The 16,737-nt window shown below is 41.9% G+C and overlaps 1 protein-coding gene across 6 annotated transcripts in view; it reads left to right on the top strand.

The window, feature by feature from the left end:
• The window catches only part of NEK4 (NIMA related kinase 4), a 68,451-nt gene that overhangs the window by 20,369 nt on the left and 31,345 nt on the right, over positions 1–16,737 (top strand). For 4 of the 6 annotated variants that reach the window (XM_012460706.2, XM_064367198.1, XM_021671634.2 and 1 more), the window contains exons 7-12: positions 3,621–4,022; positions 8,395–8,565; positions 9,087–9,236; positions 11,556–11,622; positions 12,379–12,488; positions 14,023–14,111. In XM_012460706.2, the coding sequence (XP_012316129.2) occupies positions 3,621–4,022; positions 8,395–8,565; positions 9,087–9,236; positions 11,556–11,622; positions 12,379–12,488; positions 14,023–14,111 (989 nt within the window). The remainder of the gene's footprint in view (positions 1–3,620; positions 4,023–8,394; positions 8,566–9,086; positions 9,237–11,555; positions 11,623–12,378; positions 12,489–14,022; positions 14,112–16,737) is intronic. The other 2 variants (XM_012460707.2, XM_064367196.1) reach the window with 1 other exon arrangement.

Here is a 16,737-nt window from a genome sequence, read left to right as displayed (position 1 = left end):
GAATTTCCTTCCTTTTAATGTTGAATAATATTTAGTTGTATGTAAATCCCACATTTTGTTATCCAGTTCATCTGCAGATGTACATTTGTGTTGTTTTCACCTTTTGACTACTGTGGATAATGCTGTTATGAACATGGGTCTACACATATCTCTTTGAGATCCTGATTTCTTTTCTTTTTTTTTTTTTTTGAGATGGAGTGTTGCTTTGTCACCCAGGGTGGAGTGCAGTGGCGCCATCTCAGCTCACTGTAACCTCTGCCTCCTGGATTCAAGTGATTCTCCTGCCTTAGCCTCCCATGTAGTTGGGATTACAGGCATTTGTCACCACACTCAGCTAATTTTTGTATTTTTAGTAGAGACGGGGTTTCACCATGTTGGCCAGGCTGGTCTCAAACTCCTGACCTCAGGTGATCCACCCGCCTCGGCCCCCTAAAGTGCTGGGATTACAGGCATGAGCCAAGACCCTGATTTCTATTTTTTTGGGTATATAACCAGAAGGTGATCACATGGTAATTGTACTTTTAACTTTTCGAGGACCTGCAGAACTGTTTTCTACAACTTCTGTATCATTTTACATTCTAGTGCATGAAGGTTCCAGTTTCTCTACATTCTCACCAATACTTGTTATTTTCTAGGATCTTTTAATAATAGCCATCCTAATGGGCATGAGGTGGTATCTCATTGCAGTTTTGATTTGCATTTCCTTAGTGATTAGTTATGTTGAGCATTTTTCGTGTGCTTATTGGCTGTTTGCATATCTTTTTGGGAGAAATGGCGATTCAAGTCCTTTGCCCATTTTTGAGTTGGGTCATTCATTTTTTGCTGTTTCTGGAGTTCTCCTGTTCAAGATGTCAATCCCTTATCACATATATAATTTGTAAATATTTTTTCTCATTTTGTGGGTTGCCTTTTTACTCTGTTGATAGTATCTTTTGATGCACAAAATTTTTAATTTTTATGAAATCCAATTTGTCGTTTTCTTGTGTTGCTTTTACCTTTGGTATCCTATCCAGAAAATAATTGCCAAATCCAAAGTTGTGAAGTCTTTGCCTTATGTCTGCTTCTGAGAGTTTTATAGTTTTAGGTCTTACATTTAGGTTTTTTTGTTCATTTTGAGTTAATTTTTTTTTTTTTTTTTTTTTTGAGACAGAGTTTCACTCTTGTTGCCCAGTCTGGAGTGCAATGGTGCTATCTCAGCTCACTGCAATCTCCACTTCCTGGTTTCAAGCAATTCTCCTGCTTCAGCCTTCTGAGCAGCTGGGATTTACAGGCATGTGTCACCATGCCCAGCTATTTTTTTTGTATTTTCAGTAGAGATGGGGTTTCTCCATGTTGATCAGGCGGTTCTTGAACTCCCGACCTCAGGTGATCCACCTGCCATGGCCTCCCAAAGTGCTGGGATTACAGGCGTGACCCACTGTGCCTGGCTGTTAATTTTTATATATGGTGTTAGGTAGAGGTCTGACTTCATTCTTCTGTGTGTGGATATCTAGTTTTTTCAGCATTATTTGTTGAAAAAGCTGTCTTTTCCTCATCAAATGATCTTGGCACCTTTGTCAAAAATCATTTGACCATATATGTGAAGGTTTATTTCTGGGTTCCCCATTCCCTTCCATTGGTTTCTATGTATAATGTCTGTTTTTATACCAATATTACACTGTTTTGCTTATGTAGTTTTGTAGTATGTTTTAAAATCATGAGACATGAGTCCTACATCTCTATTCTTCTTTTTCAAGATTGCTTTGACTATTTGGGATCCCTTGAGATTCCATGTGAATTTTAGGATGGATATTTCTGTTCTTGCAAAGAATGTCATTGGGATTTTTATAGGGATTAGATTGAATCTATAGATTGCTGTGGGTAGTATTAATATATTAACAACATTAAGCTCTCCTCAAGGAGATGCCTAATTGTTAAAAGAGAAAAAAAGAACAATGTTAAGTCTTCTAACCTATGAATATAGGATGTGTTTCCATTTATGTCTTCTTTAAATTTCTTTCAGCACTATTTTGTAGATTTCATTATGTAAGTCTTTCTTCCACCTTTTGATTAATTCCTAATTATTTTACTCTTTTTGATACTGTTGTAAATTGATTTGTTCTTATAATTTGCTTCTCAGATTGTCTATTGTTAGTGTATAGAAATGCAACTGATTTTTATGTATTGACTTTCCCTCTTGCTACCTTGCTCAATTCATTTATTAGTTCCAGCAGTTTTTATGTGTGGAATCTAGGGTTTTCTACATGCAAGATCATATCTGCAAAAGGAGATAATCTTACTTCTTCTTTTCTAGTTTTGATGCCTTTTTTTTTTCCATGCTTAATTGCTCTGGCTAGAACTTCCAGTACTATATTGACTAGAAGAGGTGAAAACAGGCATTCTTGCCTTGTTCCCGATCCAGAAAGAGTTCATAATTTGTACTCCAAAGAAATTCAGTAGTCTATCAGACTCTCAGCATTCAATTTACCAGCCTTCCGGTCATTGTGCCTTACCTCTGTGCCTTCAATGTAGAGTTCCCAGCTGCCCATTGCCTTTGCGGCCTAGCAGCACCTCTGGCCACAGTGCCAGTCCTGCCTCTGCTTGCTCCCTGTCCTGGCTTATTTCTTTTCTTTTCTGAGACAGGCTCTCACTGTGTCAACCAGGCTGGAGTGCAGTGGTGCAATCACGGCTTACTGCAGCTTTGACCTCCTGGCTCAAGCAGTCCTCCCACCTCAGCCTTCCAAGTAGCTGGGACTACAGGCACTTGCCACCATGCCCAGCTAATTTTTTTTTTTTTGTATTTTTTTTATAGAAATGAGGTTTTGCCATATTGCCTAGGCTTGTCTCAAACTCCAGAGCTCAAGCGATCCTCTTGCCTCTGCCTACCAAAGTTTTGGGAAGATAGGTGTGAGCCACTGCACTCGGCCTGGCTTATTTTACTTAGCATGTTTTCAGGGTTCATTCATGTTTTAGCATGTATCAGAACTTAATTCCTTTTTATGGATTAGTAATATTCCATTGTATGTATTTGCCATATATATATATTTTTTTGAAACAAGATTTCACTCCTGTCACCCAGGCTGGAATGCAGTGGTGGTCTCTCGGCTCACTACACCCTCCACCTCCCAGGCTTAAGCAATCCTCCTGCATCAGTGTCCCGAATAACTGGGACTACAGATGTGCACCACCATGCCCAGCTAATTTTTGTATTTTTAGTAGAGATGGAGTTTCACTATGTTGCCCAGGCTGGTCTCAAGCTGCTGGGTCTCCAGCTCCTGGGTCTCCAGCTCCTGTCCTCAAGTGATTCACTTGCCTCAGCCTCCCAAAGTGCTGGAATTACAGGCGTGAGCCACCATGCCCAGCAGTATTTGCTACATTTTGTTTGTCCCTTCATCTGCCGATGGACTTTCGGGTTGTTTCCACCTTTTGGCTATTTTGAATAAAGCTGCTATAAACATTGGTGTACAATTTCTTGAGTCCCTGCTTTCAGTTCCTTGGAGTACATACTTAGGAGTGGAATTGCTGGGTCATATGGTAATTCCGTGTTTAACTTTTTGAGGAACGTTTTGTTGCATTTTGAGTTGATTTTTGTATGTGATGTGATGTGTACTATAATAATTTCCAAACATGTTTTCATTCAGGTTGAAGGCAAATGTTTGTCCGAGGAGAAACCCAGGGTCTCTGGTCCCTTGAAGTCACCTGTGAGCCTGAAGGCCCATACCTGCAAACAGGACTTGAGCAATACCACAGAACTAGCCACAATCAGTAGGGTAAATATAGACATCTTACCTGAAAAAGGGAAGGACTCAGTGAGCGATGGCTTTGTTCAGGAGAATCAGCCAACACACTTGGATGCCTCTAATGAATTAGGAGGTAAATGCAGTATTTCTCAAGTGGAAGAGGAGATTCTGCAGGACAACACTAAATCCAGTGCTCAGCCTGAAAACCTAATTCCCATGTGGTCCTCTGACGTCATTGGGGAAAAGAATGAACCATTGAAGCCTCTGCAGCCCCTAATCAAAGAACAAAAGCCAAAGGACCAGGTGAGTAATATGCACACATGAGGTATTGGTTTTAGAGAGAGGACTGAAAATGCAGATGTAAATGTGTGGGTTCTGTTGTCATTTTAGGAAAGTCAATTATTCTGTGTATTAGTTTAAACATAGAAGAATATCTGCATCAACCCAAAAAGAAACCTAGTACCCTGTAACAGTCACTCACCATTTCCCCTTGCCCACAACCCCTGGCAACATTTGTCCCTATGGATTTGCCTATTCTGAGCATTTCGTATAAATGAAATCATAGAATGTATGGCTTTGTGTGTTTGGCTTCTTTTACTTAACGTGATATTTTCAAGGTTTATCTATGATGTAGCAACATTTTATTCCTTTTTTCCTGTTCATTTATTTTATATAAAATGTACCAACATTTTACTCCTTTTGTAAAAAAATTTAATTTTTAGGCCGGGTGCAGTGGCTCATGCCTGTAATCCCAGCACTTTGGGAGGCTGAGGCGGAAAGATCACCTGAGGTTGCGAGTTCAAGACCAGCCTGACCAACGTGGAGAAATGCCATCTCTACTAAAAATTCAGAAATTAGCTGAACATGATGGCACATGCCTGTAATCCCAGCTCCTCAGGAGGCTGAGGCAGGAGAATCTCTTGAACCTGGGAGACGGAGGTTGTGGTGAGCCGAGATCGCACCATCTCACTCCAGCCTGGGCAATAAGAGCAAAACTCTGTCTCAAAAAAAAAAAAAATTAATTTTTAAAGTTATTTGAGTTGGGGTCTCACTCTGCTGCTCAGGCTAGAGTGCAGTAGTCAAACACAGCTCACTGAGCCTTGACCTCCTGGGCTTAAGTGATCCTCCTGCCTGTAGCTGGTACCACAAACATGCCCAGCTAATTTTTAAATTTCTGTTTCTTGTAGAGAGATAGGGTCTTGCCATGGCCATGTTGTCCAGGCTGGTTTTTCAACTCCTGTGCTCAAGCAGTCCTCCCAACTTGGCCTCCCAACATGCTGGAATTATAGGCATGAGCCACTGCACTCTGCCTTATTCCTTATTGCCAAATAATATACTGTATTTGTATGTGTCTGTGTCTGTGTCTGTGTGTGTGTGTGTATATGTTTGAGACAGAGTCTTCACTCTGTCACCCAGGCTGGAGTACAGTGGTGCAATCTCAGCTCACTGTAACCTCTGCCTCCTGGGTTCAAGTCATTCTCGTGCCTCAGCCTCCTGAGTAGCTGAGATAGCAGGTGTGTACCACCACACCCAGCTAATTTTAGTATTTTTAGTAGAGATGGGGTTTCACCACGTTGGCCAGGCTGGTCTCAAACTCCTGATCTCAAGTGATTCGCCCGCTTCAGCCTCCCAAAGTGCTGGGATTACAGTTGTGAACCAGCATGCCTAGTCTGTATATATTTTGTTCAATACATTCATCAGTTGATGAACATTTGGGTTGCTTCCACTTTTTAGCTACTTTCATTTTCTAAGAGGAAGGTTATATGTGGATAATGCTGCTATGAACACCTGTGTACAAGTTTTTGTGTGGACATATATTTTCAGTTCTGTTGAGTATGTGCCTAGGAGTAGAATTGCTGGGTCATACGGTAACTCTATGTATTAAACTTTTTGAGGAACTACAAAATTGTTTTCCAAAGCAGCTATATAATTTTATTTCTGCCAGCAATATATGAGTGTTCCAGTTTATCTGCATCCATGCCAACACTTGTTAACTGTTTATTGTTTTGAACATGATCATCCTTATAGGTGTGAAGCGGTTGTGATTTGCATCTCCCTAATGACCAATTATGTTGAGCATCTTTTTTTTTTTTTTAAAGACAGAGTCTTGCCCTGTCACCCAAGCTGGAGTGCAGTAGCATGATCTCGCTTCACTGCAACCTCTGCCTCCTGAGTTCAAGCGATTCTCCTGCCTCAGCCTCCTGAGTAGCTAGGATTACAGGCGTGTGCCACCAGGACCAGCTAATTTTTGTAGTTTTTTTAAGTAGAGATGGGATTTAACCATGTTGGCCAGGGTGGAAACTTCTTACCTCAAGTGGTCAGCCTGCCTCTGCCTCCTAAAGTACTGGGATTACCGGTGTGAACCACTGCGCCCAACCTTGAACATCTTTTTATTACTTTTTGGCCATTGGTATACTTCCTTTGGAGAAATAATCTATTCTAATCCTTTGCCAATTTTAAAATTGGTTTATTTATCATTTTATTATTGAATTCTAAGAGTTCTTTATTCTAGATACTAGTTCCTTATTAGATACAGCATTTGAAAATATTGTCTCCTGGCCAGGAGCTCATGCCTGTAATCCCAGCACTTTGAGAGGCTGAGGAGAGCAGATCACTTGAGGTCAGGAGTTCAAGACCAGCCTGGCCAACATAATGAAACCCTGTTTCTACTAAAAATACAAAACTTAGCCAGGTGTGGTGGCACACGCCTATAATTCCAGCTACTCATGCGGCTGAGGCAGGAGAATCACTTGAACCAGAAGGCGGAGGTTTCTGAGGCACAATCTCTGCTCACTGTAGCCTCCGAATCCTAGGTTCAAGCAATTCTTCTGCCTCAGCCTCCCAAGTAGCTGAGACTACAGGTGTGCACCACCATACTCAGCTAATTTTTGTATTTTTAGTAAAGGTGGGGTTTCACCATATTGTCCAGGCTGGTCTTGAACTCCTGATCTCATGATCTACCTGCACTCATTGCTCTTTTTACAGTGCTTTTTAGAGTATATCCAAATAACTGATATTTACCTTGGAAATAAATTTGTATTAAATTGGAATTCATTTAAAACATCTGTTCATTTTCAAAATGGAAAACCTGTGAAAAGTTATGAAGAGATTTTTTTTTTTAAATAACTGGATCAAACATCAGTAGTTTCAGATTAGCCACAATTTAAGCGATTTAATTAAAACAATTATCAGCTGGGCGCGGTGGCTCAGGCCTGTAATCCCAGCACTTTGGGAGGCTGAGGTGGGTGGATCACAAGGTCAAGAGATTGAGACCATCCTGGCCAACATGGCGAAACCCTGTCTCTACTAAAAATACAAAAATTAGCCGGGCATTGTGGCACGCACCTGTGGTCCCAGCTACTCGGGAGGCTTAGACGGAAGAATCACTTGAACAGGAGGTGGAGGTTGCAGTGAGCCGAGATTGCGCCACTGCACTCCAGCTTGGTGACAGAACAAGACTCTGTCTCAAAAAAAAAAAATTTTTATTTGGAGGAAGAGAAAAAAGAACATTGGGATAACTAATGTTGACATTTTGTCTTTACCTGTCTACACTGCAAATAAACATTCATTTTAAGAAAGATAACTCCTCATTTTCTTTTTAATTAATTAATTTTTTTCTTTTTAATTTATTTAAAAAAATTTATTTTGAGATACTCTTGCTGTATCACCCATGCTAGAGTACAGTGGCATGATCATGGCTCATGGTAGCCTCGACTTCCTGGGCTCATGCGATCCTCTCACCTCAGCCTCCTGGGTAGTTGTGACTACCTGGCATATCACCACATCTGACTTTTTTTTTTTTTTTTTTATGATGATGGAGGTCTCACTGTGTTGCTCAGGCTGGTCTTGAACTCCTGGCCTCAAGTGGTCCTCCTGACTTGGCCTCCCAGAGCATTGGGATTACAGATGTGAGCTACCATACTCAACTTCTCGTTTTCATTTACAATTTTAAAAGTAGGCATGGAGAGTTTGGCCATTTGGATGTTCAAAAGACTTTTCATTATTTTGTGTTTTTGTATGTGTTTGCTTCATTTTATTATTTTTGAACTGTCGCATTATGATTTAATCTCATTGCACAAAAATTTGAAATTGCAACTGGTTTTGTTTTCTAAGAGGAAGGTTATATATGCCTCTATATTTAATTCTGCATTGTTAAATTTGAACCATATTGTAAACTTTACATCATGATGGGTCATTTTAGAACTTCCATGTAATACTTTAAATTGCAATATGGAAACAATTTTTAAAACTGTGGAAAGTCTTCATGCTAAAGACAAAAGCCACTTTTTTTTTTTTTTTTTTTTGAGATGGAGTTTTGCTCTTGTTGCCCAGGCTGAAGTGCAATGGTGCAATCTCAGCTCACTGCAACCTTCGCCTCCTGGGTTCAAGCAATTCTCCTGCCTCAGCTTCCCGAGTAGCTGGGATTACAGGCATGTGCTGCCATGCCCAGCTTATTTTGTATTTTTAATAGAGTCAGGGTTTCTCCCTGTTGGTCAGGCTGGTCTTCAACTCCCAACCTCAGGTGATCTGCCCCCACTTGGCCTCCCAAAGTGAAAGGGTTACAGGTGTGAGCCACCGTGCCTGGCCAAAAGCCACTTTTTATGGGAACCTTACTTTGGATTATAATGTACCAGGTTGCTGCTATACTTTAAAATGTCATTTTATTATTTTTAAGGATCAAGTTGCTAGTGAATGTATTATAGAAAAACAGGGCAGAATCCACCCAGATTTACAGCCACACAACTCTGGATCTGAACCTTCCCTGTCTCGACAGCGACGGCAGAAGAAGAAAGAACAGACTGAGCACAGAGGGGAAAAGAGACAGGTTGGCAGAGATCTCTTTGCTGTATGTCATTTTGCTTTTGTTCGGGAGGTGGACTTTGGGAAGCTCAATTTCTGTTTAAAGCAATTAACAATTGCCAAAAAGGCATGTAGGAAATGCAGGGAACATATAGAGAAGGGTGACAGTGGCAAGATGCTAAATGCTAATTTTCAAATATTAGTGAGTTGGAAGCAGAGTAAGGATTTTATCTTCTCTAGCAAGGATGGACAGATCATTTTGAAAATTAAAGGAATAGGCTAATGAGGGTAAACCTTTGACTCCATCTATATTGTACTGATGAACAGTTCTTTCTTCAGCTTCTCCACAGAATCATGTTGACATATCATTTCTTGAAGTAACTTCCACAGGTATCCTCTCCATAAGCTTCTTAGATGATTTACTTTTGGCAGAGTCTTTCCAAAAAATGCAATGTTTTGAAATTTTTAAGAGCAAACCATTGACAAAAACATAGAGAACCTGCTGATAGGGGAACATTGGAAGGGGCTATATACGAAACCTATAATCTTCTTTTTTAATTATTTAAGTTCCAAGAGTCGCCTCATCAAATTTTGCCCTCTCATCCCATTGTTGGAAAAGTGAATATCACATCAAAACAAAAAGATGCTGAAAACCAATGTAGAGTGGTCACTGGATCTGTGAGCAGTTCAAGGAGCAGTGAGATGTTATCATCAAAGGTTTGTGGGACTATATGTTGGATTTTTAAAAACCTCATAACCAGCTGGGTGCGGTGGCTCACACCTGTAATCCCAGCACATTGGGAGGCCAACATGGGTGGATCACAAGATCAAGAGATCCATACCATCCTGGCCAACATGGTGAAACCCCGTCTCTTCTAAAAATAATACAAAAACTAGCAGGGCTTGGTGGCATGCACCTGTCGTCCCAGCTACTCAGGAGGCTGAGGCAGGAGAATCACTTCAACCCGGGAGGTGGAGGTTGCAGTGAGCTGAGATCGAGCCACTGCATTCCAGCCTGGTGGCAGAGTGAGACTATGTCTCACCAAAAAAAAAAAAAAAAAAATAGCACTTTGGGAGGCTGAAGCAAGAGGATCAGTTGAGCCCAGGAGTGCAAGACTTGCATGGGCAATATATAGTGAAACCTTGTCTCTACAAAAAATTTAAAAATTAGCCAAATGTGGTGGCACATGCCTATAGTACCACTACTCATGAAGCTGAGGTGGGAGGATGGCTTGAACCCAACAGGAGAAGGTTGAGGCAAGCTGAGATCAGCCTAGGTGACAGAGTGAGAACCTGTCTCAAAAACAAAAACCCCCAAAACCTTCTTATAAAGCTTTTTGGTTATAAAATCCTGTGTATATTGTAAAGTTTTGTGTTAAAACACCTTACCTCTGCTTCTTGCCAAACACTGGAAGGGACAGATGGGACAGATGCGATCTCAGCAGAATTTTATTTTATTTTTTCAATTTTTTTTTTTTTTTTTTTTTTTGAGACGGAGTTTCGCTCTTGATACCCAGGCTGGAGTGCAATGGCGCGATCTCGGCTCACCGCAATCTCCGCCTCCTGGGTTCAGGCAATTCTCCTGCCTCAGCCTCCTGAGTAGCTGGGATTACAGGCACGCGCCACCGTGCCCAGCTAATTTTTTGTATTAGTAGAGACGGGGTTTCACCATGTTGACCAGGATGGTCTCGATCTCTTGACCTCGTGATCCACCCGCCTCGGCCTCCCAAAGTGCTGGGATTACAGGCTTGAGCCACCGCGCCCGGCCTCAATTTTTTTTGAGATAGAGTCTCGCTCTTTTGCCCAGGCTGGAGTGCGGTGGCATGATCTTGGCTCACTGCAACCTCCACCTCCTGGGTTCAAGCAATTCTCCTGCCTCAGCCTCCCAAGTAACTGAAACTACAGGTGCCAGCCACCACGCTTGGCTAATTTTTGTATTTTTAGTAGAGACAGGGTTTTGCCATGTTGGCCAGGCTTGTCTCAAACTCCTGACCTCAGGTGATCCACCTGCTTCAGCCTCCCAAAGTGCTAAGATTACAGGTGTGAGCCACCGCTCCCAGCCTCAGCAGAATCTTTGATTGAAATGGACAGATTCTGTGGTTTCAGAGATGGTCGCTTCTAGTGAATTAAGGAAACCAAGTAGATGCTGAATATGGTAAATGTGAAAGTCCTTATTCGCCCTTCCAAAAATGAGTACCTCCCAGAAACGAAGGCTGTGATCATTTCTCACTAGTAGCTATAACCCTGCGGTGGGCTGATTTCCAACGGACACTCCTCTAGGTCCAGTGCAAGACCTTTTTTTTTTTTTTGGTCTTGCTGTGTCACCCAGGCTGGAATAAAACCTTTTCCCTTTTTTTTTTTTTTTTTTTTTTGGAGACGGAGTCTTGCTCTGTTACCTGGCTAGAGTGCAGTGGCACTATCTCAGCTCTTTGCAATCTCTGCCTCCCTAGTTCAAGCGATTCCCCTGCCTCAACCTCCTGAGTAGCTGGGATTACAGGCGCACACCAGCACGCCCGGCTAATTTTTTGTATTTTAGTAGAGATGAGGTTTCACCATGTTGGCCAGGATGGTCTTGATCTCCTGACCTCATGATCCACCATCTCAGCCTCCCAAAGTGCTGGGATTACAGGTGTGAGCCACCGTGCCTAGCCATTTTTTTTTGAGACAGAATCTTGCTGTGTCACCCAGGCTAGAGTGCAATGGAGCGATCTTGGCTCACTGCAACCTCTGCCTCCCAGATTCAAACAGTTCTGCCTCAGCCTCCCGAGTAACTGGGATTACAGGTGTGCGCCACCATGCTCAGCTAATTTTTGTATTTTTAGTAGAGACAGGATTTCACCATGTTGGCCAGGCTGGCCTCAAACTCCTGACCTCGTGATCCGCCTGCCTTGGCCTCCCAGAGTGCTGGGATTACAGGCATGAGCCACTGCACCTGGCCAAGACCTTTTTCTTAATGTTGGATGATATATCATGTATTGTAGGTGTTACAAGAATAGCGAGTAGGAGTGGAAGTGACTCTGTGACTTTCTTTTAAAGGATCGACCATTATCAGCCAGAGAGAGGAGGCGACTAAAGCAGTCACAGGAAGAAATGTTCTCTTCAGGTAAAGTTGACTTCTTTCTTCATCTAATTGGCAGTTGAGGGTATGGCTCGTGGACAGAAGCACTGGTTCTGACTGTGAGAGGTAGAAACTTTCCAGCAACAGTAATCCATGTAGGAAATCGATTTGGAAGAGATTTTGAAATTTCTTAGTCAAGCCTTTTAAGAAATCATTATAGGCTGTTGAATCTGGAACAAATATCAGAGGAGGAAGATATTTAAAAAAGAGCAAGAGGGCTTTCAGTGGCAGTAACTCCTGGGAGGTTTCAAACCAGAAATGAAGTGAATGATTTCTGGTCAGAGAATTGCTCTCATCTCAGGAACAGAGGGAGGTTGCTGGGGGAGTGGCACTGCCCTAGGCTGAGAGCTATGCTCATTTCTTCTATTATTTTTTAAGGATAGTATTAGTAGTTTCCGTTTATTGAATGCTGGCCATGTCTCAGGCATTATGGGAAACATCTCAAGGGCATTATCACATTTCATATTTACAGTAACTACAAAAATATGCAGCATTATCCCCATTTTGCAGCTGAGGAAACAGAGGCTCTGAGGAGTTAAGTAACTTGCCCAAGGTCACAGAGCTGGTGGACCCAGAGCTAAGATTTCAACTGAGATATCAGACACCAGAGTAATGATAAATATGCTGTTTGAGTTACTTCTGGGCCAGCTCTTGCTGGGATATGTTCCATACCCAATACAAAGCCCTCTTCAATTGTGGTAGCCCACCACAAACAACTACTGGGGATGTTTGCTTTTTCAGGCCCTTCAGTGAGGAAAGCTTCTCCGAGTGTAGCAGGGCCAGGGAAACCCCAGGAGGAAGACCAGCCCATGCCTGCCCGACGGCTCTCTTCTGACTGCAGCGTCACTCAGGTGCATTACATACTCCCAGAAGAGAAGGTGGACAGTCTACATCTGGCAGGCCTAATGCAGTAAACCTTATAAATGTCAGCTCCATTTATTTTTGGGGCAGGGCCAGCTTGTTACATCTTTTCGCTCTTGATAAAGAAAGGAACTAGTAAATAATAGTCAAAAGGATTATGTTTGACCCATTAAGGGAATACATTTTTCAGGTACTCTTGTAAACAATTGACAGCCTAATTAAAAATATTTCTTAAGTAGGTCTTTAAAACAGGACTTCCTGGCCTCATGCAGTGGCTCACGCTTATAATACCAGCACTTTGGGAGGTCAAGGTGAGAAGATTGCTTTAGCCCAGGAGTTTGAGATCAACCTGGGCAATATAGTTGGACCCTGTCTCTAAGAAAAGAAAATTACCTGGAAAGGTGGTGCACACCTGTAGTTCCAGCCACTCAAGAGGCCAAAGTGGGAGGATCACTTGAGCCCATGAGGTTGAGGCTACAGTGAGTTGTGTTCACACCACTGCACTTTAGCCTGGGTGACAGAGCAAGACCCTGTCTCAAAAATATAAACAAACAAACAAACAAACAAACAAATAAATAAATCAGAACTTTCTAAGGGCTTGCACTAGGCAACAGTTCGCTCATTCTGCTGTGATACCAATATACCCATCTGTGTCGCCTGATTTGAGTCTCACTTGCTAATCATTCCTCAGTTTCTTGTGTCAGTGTAGTTTACCTTCTTGCCAGTAGATGATGTAGAGCCACCATCTGGTGGCTAAATGGGTAATTGCTAGGTTTCTAATCCATGTTCACCTCTCTGTATAATACTCTGAGAAGTCTTCTTGCTCTTTGAAAGTAATGGATGTGTTATTTCTTTAACCGTATAATTTAGTTAGTTCACTAATAGAGGCTACTCTCCATATCCCAGAGTTGCAAGGTTTATGTGTATTATTAGGTAATCCTTTAAAGCACTTTAACAGTCTCACATTAAGAGCAAACTGAAGCTGGTCATGGTGGCTTGTGCCTGTTGTCTCAGCTACTTGGGAGGGCAAGGAAGGGAGATTGTTTGAGCCCAGGAGTTTGTGGCCAGCCTGGGAAACATAGTGAGACCCCTGTATCTAAAAAAAAACAAAAACAAAAACAAAAAAAAGCAAGCTGAAGTTGCCTAGGTAATTTAAAATGCCAACATTCCTATGGAACAAGCCCTCTGCTTAGAAGTTGTTACACCAGAACTAGCCATCCATTCCCCTCTGGAAATTTCTTCACAGCTCATACTCTCCAGGACCCTTGTAAAACTTCACCTTGATGTTCTTCAGTCTTTCTTATGAACTTTATGGGTGAACTGGGATATCATACGGGTAAAATCACTTTGATTTTTTTTCTTTTTGCCACCAATCATATGGGAACAATTTTTGTATTTGTTAGTTTCTCCTGTTACATTGCACCTAGAAATGTATTGTGTCTAGTTGTTGCATCTAAGATTTTTCAACTATCACATTCTGGTAGTGTTGTCATGTAGAATTTTATTTCTTCCAAACATTAATAGGAAAGGAAACTGATTCATTGTCTCTCTGAAGATGAGTTAAGTTCTTCTACAAGTTCAACTGATAAGTCAGATGGGGATTCCAAGGAAGGGTAAGTTCTTATTTTTCTGTCTCCCTATATAAACTATTTCTGTTTTAATAAATACTAAATGTACATTTCTGTTTTAATGAATACTAAAAGTATTCAGATCTCTAGTATTCCCACTGATAAAATTATAAATGGTTTGTGGTACATGCTGGAGCTAAAAATGTCTCTTTTTTTTTTTTTTGAGATGGAGTTTCTCTCTTGTTGCCCAGGCGGAAGTATAGTGGCGTGATCTCGGCTCATTGCAATCTCTGCCTTCTGGATTTAAGAGATTCTCCTGCCAGCCGGGCATGGTGGCTCACACCTGTAATCCCAGCACTTTGGGAGGCTGAGGCAGGCAGATCACGAGGTCAGGAGATTGAGACCATCCTAGCCAACATGGTGAAAACCCGTCTCTACTAAAATCCAAAACATTAGCTGGGCATGGTGGCGCATGCCTGTAGTTCTAGCTACTTGGGAGGCTGAAGCAGGGGAATTGCTTGAACCTGAGCAGTGGAGGTTACATTGAGCTGAGATCATGCCACTGCACTCCAGCTTGGCGACAGAGCAAGACTCCATCTCAAAAAAAAAAAAAAAGATAGATTCTCCTGCCTCAGCCTTTCAAATAGCTGGGATTACAGGCATGTGCCACCATGCCCAGCTAATTTTGTATTTTTAGTAGACATGGGGTTTTTCCATGTTGGTCAGGCTAGTCTCAAACTCCTGGCCTCAGGTGATCTGCCCACCTCAGCTTCCCAAAGTACTGAGATTACAGGTGTGACCTACCACGCCTGGCCAAAAAGGTAAAAAAAATGTCATTTCTATGCACACATCTGATTTTCTTTTTTCTTTTTTTTTTTAAGATCGACTCTCACCCTGCCACCTACGCTATAGTACAGGGGCGGAATCTTGGCTCACTGCAACCTCCACCTCTTAGGTTCAAGTGATTCTCCTGCCCCAGCCTGCTGAGTAGCTGGGACTACAGGTGCATACCACCACACCTGGCTAATTTTTTGTATTTTTGGTGGAGATGGGGTTTCACCATGTTAGCCAGGATAGTCTTGATCTACTGACCTCATGATCTGCTTGCCTCAGCCTCCCAAAGTGCTGAGATTACAGGCATGAGCCACTTTGCCCGGCTGCACGTCTGATTTTGATTTGGAAATCTTCAAGAATGTCTTCTTAGACCTATAGATACATAGTTTTCATCAGATTTAGAAAAAGTTTGGCTGGCCTGGTATGGTGGCTGACACCTTAATTCCAGCACTTTGGGAGGCCATGGCAGGTGGATCACTTGAGGCCAGGAATTTGAGACCAGCCTGGCCAACATGGTGAAACCCTGTCTCTACTAAAAGTTCAAAAAAGTTAGCTGTGCGTGGTGGCACATTCTTGTAATCCCAGCTACTCAGAAGGCTGAGGCCAGAGAATCACTTGAACCCGGGAGGCGGGGGTTGCAGTGAGCTGAGATCGCCCCACTGCACTCCAGCCTCCTCCACGACAGAGCGAAACTGTGTCTCAAAAGAAAAAAAAAAAGAAAAGAAAGAAGAAAACCTTTGGCTATTATTTCTTCACTCTTTTTTTTGGACTTCTTCCTGCCTTCTTAGGGATTCCAATTACATGTATATTAGACTCCTTAAATTTGTGCCACAGCTCACCGATGCTCTGTTTAGTTTTACTTTTTTTTTTTAATTAAATTAATTTATTTTTTGAGACGGAGTCTCACTCTGTTGCCCAGGCTGGAGTGCAGTGGCATGATCTTGGTTTACTGCATGCTCTGCCTCCTGAGTTCAAGCAATTCTCCTGTCTCAGTCCCCCTGAGTAGCTGCGATTACAGGCACGTGCCACCATGCCTGGCTACTTTTTTGTATTTTTAGTAGAGAGCGGGTTTCACCATGTTGGCCAGGCTGGTGTCAAACTCCTGACCTCAGGTGATCTGCCCGCCTTGGCCTCCCAAAGTGCTGGGATTACAGGCATGAGCCACTGCACTTGACCTATTTTTACTTTTTTCTGTTTCATATTTCATAGATTCTATTGCTATGTCTTTGGGTTCATTAATCTTTTCTTCTGCAGTGTCTAATCTATTAATACTATCCTATTATTTAATGTATTGTATCTTTCATCTCTAGAAATTTGATTTGGGACTTTTTCTTATATCTTTGTGTGTTTCCTTAACATGTTCATGTTTTCTTCTACCTTGGCCATATGGAATATATTTATAGTACCCATTTTCATCTCCTCATTTACTAATTCTATCAGTCGTGTCACTTTTGGATATGTTTCTATTAACTGATTTTTTCTTCACAAATGTATGATATTTTCGTGCTTCTTTGCACATCTGGTTATTTTTGATGAGATGTTAAACACTGAATGTTACCTCATTGGAAGCTGGTATTTTGTGTTTCTTTAAATATTCTTGAGCTTTGTACTTGAGTATAGTTAAGTTACTTGGAAATGGTTGGGCAGAATTTGTACACAAAAGCTAAGGCCGTTTCTTTCAGACTCTCTCCAAGATTCCTCTCTCACTTTCTGGTGACAGTGGTTGTTCTGAACTCTGTCCTTTCTGTAGAAAGACTGTGAGTTTTCTTGCACTTTGATCTGTTTATGGCCTATACTTAGGCTAAAAGATGTTGACTCTTCTTCAAGATCTGCCTGC

The sequence above is a fragment of the Aotus nancymaae genome, unplaced genomic scaffold (genome assembly GCF_030222135.1).
Source record: "Aotus nancymaae isolate 86718 unplaced genomic scaffold, 86718_ANA_hifiasm-v0.15.2.pri h1tg000067l, whole genome shotgun sequence".
Taxonomy (NCBI): Eukaryota; Metazoa; Chordata; class Mammalia; order Primates; family Aotidae; genus Aotus; species Aotus nancymaae.
This window is presented reverse-complemented; position numbering and strand designations above follow the sequence as displayed.